The following is a 13,471-nucleotide window of genomic DNA, read 5'->3' on the forward strand; positions in this document are numbered from 1 at the left end:
GTGGACAAAGCCTTGAGCATATTTGCCATGTAAGACTGATAGGATCATGTATGATTCTTTTCCTTTTAAGTAATTTCCTTTCATAACAGTTGTATACTTTCTAGGGTTTTTTGTTTGTTTGTTTTTTTTGTTTTGTTTTGTTTTTTTAAATAGAGTCTTGCTCTGTCACCCAGGCTGGAGTGCAGTGGTGTGATCTCCGCTCACTGCAACTTCCCCTTCCTGGGTTCAAGTGATCCTCCCCCCTTAGCCTCCCAAGTAGCTGGGACTACAGGCCCATGATACCATGCCTAGCTAATTTTTTTTTTCAGCACTTAAGTTCCAGAATACATGTGCAGAATGTGCAGGTTTGTTATTAGGGTGGTGCAAAAGTAATACTGGAATGTGTGTCATGGTGGTTTGCTGCACAGATCAACCCATCACCTAGCTATTAAGCCCAGCTCCATTAGCTGTTCTTCTTAATGCTCTCTTTCCCCACCCATGATCCCCTCACAGGCCCCAGTGTGTGTTGTTCTCCCCGACTCATGTGTCCATATGTTCTCATTGTTCAGCTCCCACTTATAAGTGAGAGCATGCAGTGTTTGGTTTTCTGTTCCTGTCTTAGTTTGCTGAGGATAATGGCATGCAGCTCCATCCATGGCCCTGCAAGGGACGTGATCTCTGTCCTTTTTATGGCTGCATAGTATTCCATGGTGTATATGTACCACATTTTCTTTATCCAGTCGATCATTGATGGTAATTTGGGTTGATTCCTTATCTTTGCTATTGTGAATAATAAAAGCCTTGACTTCTGACCATTTTCTTTGTTCCGTAGATAATTAAATTAAAAGCTGAAGCCCGGCTGGACCTGCTAAAGCAGATCGGTGTTTCTGTGGACACATGGCTAAAGAGTGCCATGAGCCAAGTAATGGAAGAACTGGAAAATGAGCGATGGGCCCGCCCTCCTGCAGTGACCAGTAATGGCACTTTACACTCGGTACGATTTCTTTTCTTGGATATGATAAGTTGATTTTCATTGAAGGATGCTTTGACTCTGTAGCCAAACTTAATAATAGCCGAAATTTTTTAAAAAGATAGTAGTTTTCTAGTGGTTTAGGTTTTATTCTTCAGCCTATCACTAATTGATTTAAAATTATTGCAGGAAATGAAAGAGAGGAAAAAAATGAGTGTATTTTTTAATGTGTGATGAAGAATATGTTATCACTATTTGGGTTATCAATGCCTATCTACCAAACTCATCCCATTCATAGGGTAAATATGCTTCATGTCTGGAAGTAATAGAATAGAAAACAATCTAGTGTCTCTGAAGTTCTCGGAGGTCATCTTTAGTGAAAATGAAAATAAACATCCAGAGATTTGCACACAATCTTAAGTGAAAGGAATGCTCTTCTTAGTGTGTGGGCTTAGTCTGAGGTGACTTCAACTCTTAACAGCTTTCATATTCTCCTTACATAGAGAGAGTGTAGGTGAGTTTGTTTACAGGCAAGGCCAGGACACAGCTTAAGTTTCCTTACTTCAAGTCCAGGGCTTTTTCCACTCTGATGTCATCTGGTTCAACCTTAGTTTTTCATGTTGGAGATCTAAGTACTAGAAAAGTTCAGTGATTTGCCTGATACTACATAGGTGGATATGTGATGCCTTGCTAGTCAGACTAATGTAATTCCTACTGTCACCTCCCCACCCATTACTCTCTGTTATCCTGTTTATTTCCTCAATGGTATTTATTGTAGTTTGAACTTGCCTTCTTTATTTGTTTTCTTTTGTTTATTGTTGTTTTCCTCTCTAGAATGTAATTGCCATATCTTCCTGGTTCCCTGCTCTGCACAGCAAAGTGCCTGACACATAGTAGGTACTTAAATATTTTTTGAAGGAAGGAGTGAATGGCTGGATGGCTGAGTAGGTAGTTGGAATAGTAGCAAACTAAAAGCTAAACCTCTAACCTCCCAACTTCCCACTATCTTCATAGTGCCTCTTTAAATGTTGTGCTCTTCAGATATCAGGCAGGCTTGCTAGAGAAACTGGCCAAAATTTTAAAACATTCCTGAAGTTTTTTTACATAGCATTCTGATTTTCTAATGAGAATACACTTGCACATTTAAAAAGGATTATGTGTGGGTCTACATTTTAAGGAAAAACAATCTATTGAAGCTTTATTTTCATTTAACTATTAATGTTAATCCAGCTGGAGGGAAAAAGAAACATCACCCACTTGACTTTGGGGTTACAAGCGCTTCCCCAGTTGTTATTAGAACAGAGTTGCTCCGGCCGGGCGTGGTGGCTCACACATATAATCCCAGCACTTTGGGAGGCCGAGGCAGATGGATCACCTGAGGTCAGGAGTTCGTAACCAGCCTGGCCAACATGGTGAAACGCTGTCTCTACTGAAAACACAAAAATTAGCCAGGCATGGTGGCGGACATCTGTAATCCCAGCTACTCGGGAGGCTGAGACAGAAGAATTGCTTGAACCCATGAGGCAGAGGTTGCAGGGAGCTGAAATCATGCCATTGCACTCCAGCCTGGGTGACAAGAGTGAAACTCCATCTCCAAAAAAAAAAAACGGAACAGAGTTGCTCCATCTCATGGAGTATCTCCTACTATTGCACTTTCTAAAAGTCATAATGCTCATCTACTTCAGATTGTTGTAGAGTTTTTGATGACAGCAAATTCCAGGCCCACTTGCTTTGGGCTTCTACAGCAGGACTGTTTCCAACCAATCAAACCCATGATTTTCCTTCAACTAGCACCTTTTCTAACCAAATCAATTGAGCGGGCACATACCATCTGACTTTGAACTGAGCAGGCGCATACCACCTAACTTTGTACTTACTTCCTGGGCAAACTGAAGATGAACAAAACTTGGTCTCCTTCCTCATAGAGTTTACAAGCTAGGAGACCAGACAGACCTTTATAGATCTTAGTGATACATGGCAGTGTATGACTGGGCTACAGTGCAGCAAACTTGGAATTGCTTACTTCTAACTCATCTGCACACCTTGGAAAAAGTCACTTCTCTTGGGTTTCCAAAAGAAAGATTAAAAGACTCTGAGATTCCCACCATCGCCCCCCACCAACCAACTCCAGAATCTTGTGATTCTTTGAAATACTGTCAGAAAAGCTCCATATCAGCTAGAATAGGGAAGAAAGTGTGCCCCATGGAGGATATGTCATTTGGAATAGTCCTTGAAGAATTTTAACGGGAGATAAAGAAGGGCTATTCTCGTTGTGAAGGAAGGAAATGAAGAAGTTGTGCCTAGTACAGTAGTAGTAAGCATTGAATAAATGAGTGTTTTTGAGACCTGTCCAGAGAAATCACTCATCTAGAGACATATCATATCCTCTGTGAAGGGAGCATTTTGCAGTCCCATCCCACGTTCTTCTCCCTAGTCAATCTTACGAACCTGCATCTTTCAACTGAGAGATTACATTTTGTGGAAGATCTAATAATATAAATAAAGGAGAGACATAGGCACAAAATAGCTTAATGAGGACCCATATTTATTTAATCTGCTTTTAAATAACAGCACTGAAATTATTTAGAGGGGGCTGTATCTCTTCATACTGACAGCTAGCTGGCTAAGGAACATGAAGCAGAAATACACATTCTAGAGGCTAAATTATTTCTTCCATTACAGGTGCCAACAAAACCGTTCGTCATCTGGAAAACATGATTAATACTACTGTTAGACATTAATAGTAGTGCAACTGAAAATGCCTTTTGGAAGATAAATGTTTTAAAAAGACACAGGCTACTCCCTTATAGAATAAGGAAGGAACTATACTTACTTGGGTATTAACTCTGCCTTCTGTATCATGCTAAGGTACAGAATGTAAGATTGGAAGAAAGGAATTCCAGAGTATAGCAACATTGTTTTTAAAGGAGAACAGTCCACTGACACAGTTACTCAGTTGCAGGTGGCCAGAGCCTGCGTGCTGCTTCCCCTGTTAGATTGCTGCCAGTGACCCCATCAGCCTGTTTCACTCGGCCTCCCTTCTCTTGTTGTCGGGTTTCTCTTACTCAAAAGCCATACCAAGATGACAACCTAACTTTTGAAATTATATTAATTCTACAATAGAAAAAGTTATGTAAGCAGATTACTAAAAAATTGGAAAATACAATAAAGAAGAAAATGATTAATAGCTCCATCTTTATAACAGCACAGCTAGCAATTCAGTGTATTTACTTACTCTTTTATTTGTTTTTTAATTTACAAAAAATTGTATATATTTATAGCATACAACATAATGTGTATTTTTGTTTGTTTGTGTGGAGACAGTCTCGCTCTATCACCCAGGCTGAAGTGCAGTAGTGCTGTCGATGGCTCACTGCAGCCTCAACCTTTGGGGCTCAATGAATCCTCCTGCCTCAGCCTCCTGAGTAGCTGGGACTACAGGCTCATGCCCCCATGCCCAGCTAATTTTTGTATTTTCACCATGTTGCCCAGGCTAGTCTCATACTCCTAGGCTCAAGCAGTCCACCCACATTGGCCTCCCAAAGTGCTAGTATTACAGGCATGAGCCACCACACCCAGCCCATATTTTTATTCTTTCTGCTCTTTTATTTGTGAGCCACTACACCCACCCTGTTCTTTTATTTCTTGCATTTTCAAACTATAGCCCACAATCTTAACATCACTTCCCTGTTTTCAGCCACCTTCCCCAACTAATGTACAAAGGCAAACTGCCAGTCTACTCTGTTGTACAGCCTCCCTTAGAGTATGAACATCTGCAGAGTTGCATATAAATAAATTCTGACTCTGGTCTTTGTGAGGACCATGCTCAATAACAATGTTGGAGATAAGGGTAAGATAAGGAGTTCCTAAAACTGCTAAGATCATATGCTGTGGCTGGGTCATACAATAGGTATTTATTTAACATTTTAAGAAACTGACAAACTGTTTTCCAAAGTGGTTATACCATTTTACAGTCCCATCAATAGGGTACTAGTGTTTCAGTTATTCCACAATCTTGTCAACACTTAGTATAGTCAGTCTTTTTAACTTTAGACATTCTAATAGGTGTGATGTTGTAAATCATTGTCATTTTAATTTCCATTTCCCTGATAATGTTGAGCATCTTTTCATGTGTTTATTTGCATCTGTATATTTTCTTTGGTGAAGTGTCTGTTCAAATCTTTGTTTATTTTTTATTAGGTTTGTTTTCTTTTTATTGCATTTTAAGAGTTTATACTCTGAATACAAATCCTTTATCAGATATTTTGATTTATGTAATTTTCTTCTAGTCTGTGGCTTATTTTTTTATTTCCTTAATACCTTTCAAAGGGCACAAATTTTTAATTTTAATGAAGTCCAACCTACCAATTTTTCTTTTATGGATCATATTTTTGGTGTGGTAGCTAAGAAATCTTTGCCTAAAACCAAGGTCATAAAGATTTTCTCCTAGGTTTTCTTCTAGAAGTTTTATAGTTTTAGGTTTTACATTTAAATCTGTAATTCAGCATGAGCTCATCTTTGATTATGGTAAACAGAGTAAGTCAGAGTTCTTTGTCCCTTTTTGGAACTTTTTTTTAACTGTCCTTTCTCCACTGAATTGCCTTTGCATCACTGTCAAAAATCAGTTTTTCAGGCCCGCCTGTATTCCCAACACATTGGGCTAAGTGGATCTCTTCTGGCCAGGAGTTTGAGATCAGCCTGAGCAACATAGTAGACCCTGTCTCTAAAAAAAGAAAAAAAAAAAATTTCAACTAGCCAGGCACTGTTATACATTCTGGCAGTCTTAGCTACTCAGGAGGCTAAGGCAAGAAGATATCTTGAACCCAGAAGTTCAAAGTTACAGTGAACTATGATTATGCCACAGAATTCCAACCTGGGAAGCAGAGCAAGACTTTGTCTCTTTAAAAAAAAAAATTAATCATATATGTATGGGTCTGTTTCTTGACATTTTATTCTGTTCCAGTGATCTATTTGTCCAGCTTGATGCCAGTACTACACTGTCTTAATTACTGTAATTTTAGAATAAGTCATGACTTCAGGTGGTGTAAGTCCTCCAACTTTCTTCTTTATCAAAGTTGTTTTGGGCATTCTAGGTCCTTTGCATTTCCATATGAATTTAAAATTGGTTTTCTACCCCAAAAAGCCTATCAGAATTTTTATTAGGATTATGATGACTGTATAGATCAACTGGAAGATAACATTGCCATGTTAACAATATTCAGTTTTCCAATCCATCAATCCATGAACATAATATACTTCTCCATTTATTTAGGACTTTAATTTCTCTCAGCAATGTTTTGTACAAGTTTTCAGTAGATAGATCTTTCACATCCTGTGTCAGACTTATCCCTATTTCATAATTTTGATGCTATTGTAAATGATTTTTTAAATTTCAATTTCCAGTTGTTCATTGCTAATCTGTAAAAATACAGTTGGTTGTTGTATATTGATCTTGTGTCCTGCAATCTTGCTAAACACACTTACTAGTTCTAATAGCTCTTTTGTAAATTCCATGGGATTTTCTGTATAACCATGTCACCTGCAAATAAAGACAGTCTTACTTACTCTTTTCCTATTTGTATTCCTTTTTCCTTCTTACCATAAAATTGCTGAATAGAAGTGGTGAGAGTCAGCAGAAATCCTTGCCTTGTTCTTGAACTTTTAGCAAGAATGCATTCAGTCTTTCACCATTAAGTATAAAGTTAGCAGTAGGGTTTTTGTAGATGCCCTTTATCATGTTAAAGAAGTTTCTTCTGTTTCTATTTTGTTTGCTAATAGAAATGGATGTTGGATCTTGTCAAATGGTTCTTTTTTAGTCTGCTAATATGATTTAATTGTATTGATGATTTTTCAGATATTAAACCAGCTTCACATTCCTGGTAAACCCCACTTGGGTAATAATATATTATCCTTTTTTTATTTTTATTTTTTTGGAGATGGCATTTCGCTCTTATTGCCCAGGTTGGAGTGTAATGGCGTTATCTCGGCTCACCACAACCTCTGCCTCCCAGGTTCAAGCGATTCTTCTGCCTCAGTCTCCCAAGTAGCTGAGATTATAGGCATATGCCACTATGCCTGGCTAATTTTGTATTTTTTTTAGTAGAGATGGGGTTTCTTTATGTTGGTCAGGTTGGTCTTGAACTCCCGACCTCAGTTGATCCACCCGCCTCGGCCTCCCAAAGTGCTAAGATTATAGGCATGAGCTACCGTGCCCAGCCTATCCTTTCTATATATTGATTGGAACTGGTTTGCTAGGACTCTAATAAGCATGCTTCCATCTCCATTCATTTCCTTGTAGTATTCTTGTCTGATTTTGTTATAATGCTTGTCTCCAAATGATTTGAAAAGTATCCTCTCCTCTTCAAGTTTCTGGAAGCCTTGTGTAGAATTGTGTGGAATTTTGTCTTCCTGAAATGTTTGGTAGAATTTACCAGGGCTGTTATCTGGTCCCGGAGTTTTCTTTTGGAAGTTTTTAAATAACAGACTCCATTTCTTTAGTAGATACAGGGTTATTAAGGTTATTCTTCTTGAGTGAACTTTGGTAAGTTGTCTCTTTTAAGGAATTTGTCCATTCCATCTAAGTGGTCAGATTTATTGGCACAAAGTTGTTTATAATATTCCCTTATGCTTTGATTATCTGGAAAATTAGTAGTGATATCACCTCATTCCTGATATTGGTGGTGTCTCTTCTCTTCTGATCATTCTGCTAGAGGTTTATTAATTAGATGGATCTCTATGAAGAAACAGCTTTTGATTTTATTGATCTTTCCCTCTTGATCTTTCCCTCTTTTCTATTTTCTTGATTTCTGCTCAGGATTTTATTATTTCCTTTCTTCTGTTCAATTTGGATTTAATTTTCTCCTTTCTAATTTGTAAGGGAGAAACCGAGGTCATTGATTTGAGACTTTTCTTCTTTTTGAATATTGGCATTAAGTGCTAAACATTTCCCTGTAAGTATTGCTTTAGCATCCATTGCACAAATTCTGATATGTTGTGTTATCATTTTTATCCACTTCAAAATATTTTCCAATTTACTTTTTTTTTTAAAACAGAGTCTTACTCTGTCACCCAGGCTGGAGTGCAGTGACGCAATCTCAGCTGATGGCAACCTCCTCCTTCCGGGTGATTTCTCATGCCTCAGCCTCTCAGCACCACCACGCCCAGCTAATTTTTTGTATTTTTAGTAGAGATGGGGTCACACTATGTTGCCCAGGCTGGTCTTGAACTCCTGAGCTCTAGCAATTCACCCACCTCAGCCTCCCAAAGTGCTAGGATTATAGGAGTGAGCCACTGCACCCGGCCTCTAATTTATGTTTTAATTTCTTCTTTTGACTGATGGGTAATTAAAAGTGTGTTACTGAATTTTCAAATATTTGGAGATTTTTCCAGATAGCTTTTTGTTTATTTCTAGTTTATTTCCATTGTAGTCAAATAACATACTTGAATCCTTTTAAACTTTTTGAGCTTTGTTTTGTGACCCAGTATAAAGGTATATCTTGGTAACTGTTACATGTGTTCTTAAAAAAAAAAAAAAGAATGTATATTTTGCTATTGTTAGGGGTTACATTCTATACATGTCAATTAAGTCAAGTTGGTTATAGTATTGTTCTAGTCTTCTAGACTGGAACAAACCTTTTACGGGTCCATGGCCTGTTAGGAACTGAACCACACAGCAAGAGATGAGTGGCCCCAGAGGGAGCATTACTGCTTGAGCTCCGCCTCCTGTCAGATCAGCAGCAGCATTAGATTCTCAGAGAAGCATAAACCCTATTGTGAACTTCACATGTGAGGGATCTAAATTGGACCCTCCTTATGAGAATCTAATACCTGCTCATCTGAGATGGAACAGTTTCATCCTGAAACCTTCCCTCATGGTGCCCCAAGGGTCTGGTCCATGGAAAAATTGTCTTCCGTGAAACTGGTTCCTGGTGCCTAAAAGACTGGGGACAGCTATTCTATATCCTTACTAATCTTAATACTCTACTGGGTGCCCTGTGCCTTATGAGGTTTTTACTCTTTTAGGAGGGAGCAGGAGTTATTCTCAGACCTGTGTGAGTTCTGAGGATTATTTTTTCTAATCCTTTTTAGTGCTTCTAGCCCTAGCTTTGGGTAATTTCTTCACATATATGTACTGACCAGTACTCAGCCAAAGCCTTGAGGAGGACCCTCTACAGATTTCCTAAATTCTGTGCATCTCTCTCTTCTTCATTACAGTCCCCCCTTATCTGTGGGGGATACATTTCAAGACCTCCAGTGCATGCCTGAAATCGCAGATAGTACCGAACCCTATGTATGCTGTGTTTTTCCCTATACATACATAGCTATCATAAAGTGAATTTATAAATGAGGCACAGTAAGAGATTAACAACACTAACTAGTAATAAAATAGAATGCTATAACAATATGCCAGCAGCACTACTCTGGTGCTTTGGGGCCAGTATTAAGTAAAATAAGGGCTACTTGAACACAAGCACCGTGGTATGGTGACAGTCAATCGGGATAACCGAGATGGCCACTAAATGACTAATGGGTAAGTAGCTTACATAGCTTGCATATACTTGACAAAGGGATGATTCACATCTGGGGAGACAGAGTGAATCACTGTAAAATTTCATCAAGCTGCTCAGAATGGCACACAATTCAAAACGTATGACTTGTTTATTTCTGGAACTTTCCACTTAATATTTTTGCATCATGGTTGACTGGGTAACTGGCACCATGGAAAGCCAAACCACGGATAAGGGGAGACTGCTATATTCCACATCCTGAGCTGTCTCCACTTTGGCTTTACTAAATTCCCAGTTTCATCTCCTCTGTTCAGGGAGATCACGATCATGTGCCTGGGTTTCTTCTCCCTATGTCATAGCCTAGAAACATTCTTCATACAGTATGTTGTGGGAGTTGTTTGTTTCCCATCCCCCAGGGATCACTGTCCTTCATGAGTGATGCCCAGTGTCTTGAAAACTGTTCTTTCATATATTTTGAACAGTTTTTCAGTTATTTCTGACAGGAGGTTAAATCTGATCCCTGATACTCTATCTTGCCTGGAAGCACAAATCCATTTTCCTGATATTTTTAGCATCATCTTTTTCTTAATTTTTATTTTAAGTTCAGGGATATAATTGCAGGTTTGTTACATAGGTAAACTTGTGTTTTGGGGGGGTTGTACAGATTATTTCATCACCCACGTATTAAGTCTCATACCCATTAGTTATTTTTCCTGATCCTCTGCCTCCTTCCACCCTCCACCCTCTGAAAGGCCCCAGTGTCTGTTGATCCCCTCTATGTGTCCATATTCTAATCATTTAGCTTCCACTTCAAGTGAGAACATGCAGTGTTTGGTCTTCTGTTCCTGTGTTAGTTTGCTAAGGATAATGGCCTCCACCTCCATCCATGTCCCTCCAAAGGACATGATCTCATTCTTTTTTATGGCTGCATAGTATTCCATGGTGTATATGTACCACATTTTCCTTATCCAGTCTACCATTGATGGGCATTTAGGTTGATTTCATGTCTTTGCTATCGTGAACAATGCTGCAGTGAACATACGTGTGTATGTGTCTTTATAATAGAATGATTTATATTCCTTTGGTTAACATCATCTTTGATAACTTACTCATGTTGTATTTGGAGTAATGTCCACTGTGATCACTTCTCTGTCCAATGGAGATGAGAGGTTCTATTAGTAAATATTGAGGAGCTGCCTTCCTCTGTGTTAGGTATTACCAGATTCTTTATCTGGATTCTCCCGTCCTCGTAAAAACAAAAGCTAATGCTTTATTAAGTACCTCCTATGCACCAAACACGTGTTAGGATTTTAAATATTTTACTTCATTTAATCTTTATGCTAATCCTGTGAAGAAGTAATTGTCTTCATTAGAGAGACAAGGTCACTGAAATTGAGGAGTTTAATAATTTGCCCAAGGTCACACAACAAGTGACACATTCAGCATTCAAACCCAAGTTGGCCAGACCCCAAGACTCTGCTTTCTACCTCATGATTGTGCCATGAAGCTGAGCCCCTCAGAGGTGTTTTTGCTAAGTACAAGAAGATGGCTCCCAAAATCAACTCAAGAAGATCATCTTGCCTGCCTCTGCAATAAGAGTAAGCATTTTGGCTGGGCACGGTGGCTCACACCTGTAATCCAAGCACTTTGGGAGGCCAAGGCAGGTGGATCATCTGAGGTCAGGAGTTCAAGACCAGCCTGGCCAACATAGTGAAACCCCATCTCTACTAAAAAAAAAAATACAAAAATTAGCTGGGTGTGGTGGTGCACACCTGTAGTCCTAGCTACTCGGGAGGCTGAGGCAGGAGGATAATTTGAACCCGAGAGGCAGAGGTTGCAGTGAGCCGAGATCACACCATTACACTCCAGCCTGGGTGACAAGAGTGAAACTCCATCTCAAAAAAAAAAAAAAGAGTAAGCATTTTACATCTAAGAAAGGAAAAATGTTAGTATGACTAGAAAGAATAGTTTTGATTGAAGTTCTGTCAAGGAACAGGAAGAAAAGGGGATGAGAGAGCAGTCCTTAAGAGACAGAAGAAGCATGTGATTTTAGAAATGCTGGGTCAAGAAAACAGTGTAACAGTTCAGTTAAGAGAGTGGAATTGGAAAAAGGAAGAAATTATTCTGAGATGACATGCTTTGGAAAGCAGCTAGAGCAACACAGAAGCATATGACAGTGACCCCTACTGCTGGCACTGCAACCTTATTGCCTTCCATGGGAATCCAAAAATCAACTCCAAATAAAGGAGGAAAAAAGGAATGTTTAGTATCAACCAGGTTGCCAAGATAAAATGTTTTGGATTGATTCCCAGTGCCAAAGCACAGTACATGTATATTTTTGGAAACTTGTTCTACCCACATTTTTATACATGTATGGGTGTTTTGTTTTGATTTTGTAGTACCCACTGTTTTTTTTAAATGCCTGTAACCTTCCCTAGAATATGAAGGCAATGTCTTCTAAGTATATATAATATGTTTAAAGTTAATTTTATGGCAGTTTCTAGCATGATTCTTTTATGTGGCACAATGCCCTGTTGGAAAACAATAGAATCATAAGTCTGTGATTTTGAATATTTTGCTCCTATTGAGTGGCAAAAGACTCAATATGATGTGAGACTGTTTTGCCACCGACCTGACTGATGATAGATGAATAATTTGTAAGACATAGCACAGGATTTCCTCACTCAGCTGTGGAGAATTTTCAACAAAGTTATCAATGAGAATATTTCAGCAGCTTTGAAATGGTGGCAATAAATATGTCAGGAAAAATGTATAATTTCTTATCCTGGAACTCTCCACAATTCTGTAGAATTGTTTCCCTTTATTTTTAGTTGACATAATATTTATACATATTTATGGGATACAGAAGGGCATTTTGATACATGTATACAGTGCTATAGAATTTTATTAGGGAAACAGTGGTTAAGAGGAGAGTCACTTTTAAAACTTTAGTGATAGTTACTCAAGAGAAAGCCCTTTAATTCATGAAAAAGTAGAACTTGACAGCTAGGCAGCCTGTACTTTTAGACTCATCGTATCCCGGGAAGTCTTCCCTGACTCCTCTCCAGTGGCCTCTTCCGCATTCCCAGGGCCATGCACTTGGCCTCTCCTTTTAGTATCCTTCACTCTGGATTGTGAACCACTGGAAGGAGACACTGTGTCCTTCGTTTTCTGTCTTCATCAAAGAGGCTAGCATAGTTTTCTACATACAGTAGATATTTGATACTTTAATTAATTTAATGGCTGTTCTATGAAGGCCAATCCTGCCTGTCCATTCTTTGTAACCTTAAATGTGTAAACATTGGTGTTTTTGTATGTTTGAATATGGGAAAAAGCAGCCAAATAAGTGCTTGTGTGCAGCAAGCAAGAAACAAATATTTGAGGCTGTTTGTCTCTTATTAGGTTTTTAATTTAAAAAGTAAAACATGTATTCTAATAATTCAAAGAGTATAGATGTATATAAAAAGTAAGTCAGTCATTTCCTCAATTTTCCAGTCTTTATTCTTCTCATTCTGCCTTCCCCTGTCAGATATGTATGCTGATATAAATATTATTTATATTCAATATATCACGGACAGTGCTCTAAGTGCCTATGGATCTAACTCATTTTTTACACTCAATGCCATTTCAATTAATAGATGCCTTTTAGCTATGATGGGTAATATACCTTGAAACTGGGTTAAAAAATTATTTTCCTTGTGTTACATTTCAGAAGGGAGTGTGCCTTTCATGTTTGTTCATGTGTATGGTAAAATATACAAATATACCATTTCAAGTATAAGTTTAGTGGCATTAAGTACATTCACATGGTTGTGGAACCATCCCCACCATCCATCCATCTCCAGAACTCTTTTTTTTTTTTTGAGACGGAGTCTCACCCTGTCACCCAGGCTGGAGTACAGTGAAAGTGGCATGATCTTGGCTCACTGCAACCTCCACCTCCTGGGTTCAGGTGATTCTCCTGCCTCAGCCTCCTGAGCAGCTGGGATTATAGGCACCTGCCACCACCCCCAGC

The 13,471-nt window shown here is 38.7% G+C and overlaps 1 protein-coding gene across 1 annotated transcript in view; it reads left to right on the forward strand.

The window, feature by feature from the left end:
• The window catches only part of FCHSD2 (FCH and double SH3 domains 2), a 176,863-nt gene that overhangs the window by 143,782 nt on the left and 19,610 nt on the right, over positions 1–13,471 (forward strand). The window contains exon 11 of the mRNA XM_011993650.1: positions 812–973. Coding sequence (XP_011849040.1) covers positions 812–973 — 162 coding nt within the window. The remainder of the gene's footprint in view (positions 1–811; positions 974–13,471) is intronic.

The sequence above is a fragment of the Mandrillus leucophaeus genome, unplaced genomic scaffold (assembly GCF_000951045.1).
Source record: "Mandrillus leucophaeus isolate KB7577 unplaced genomic scaffold, Mleu.le_1.0 Scaffold432, whole genome shotgun sequence".
Taxonomy (NCBI): domain Eukaryota; kingdom Metazoa; phylum Chordata; class Mammalia; order Primates; family Cercopithecidae; genus Mandrillus; species Mandrillus leucophaeus.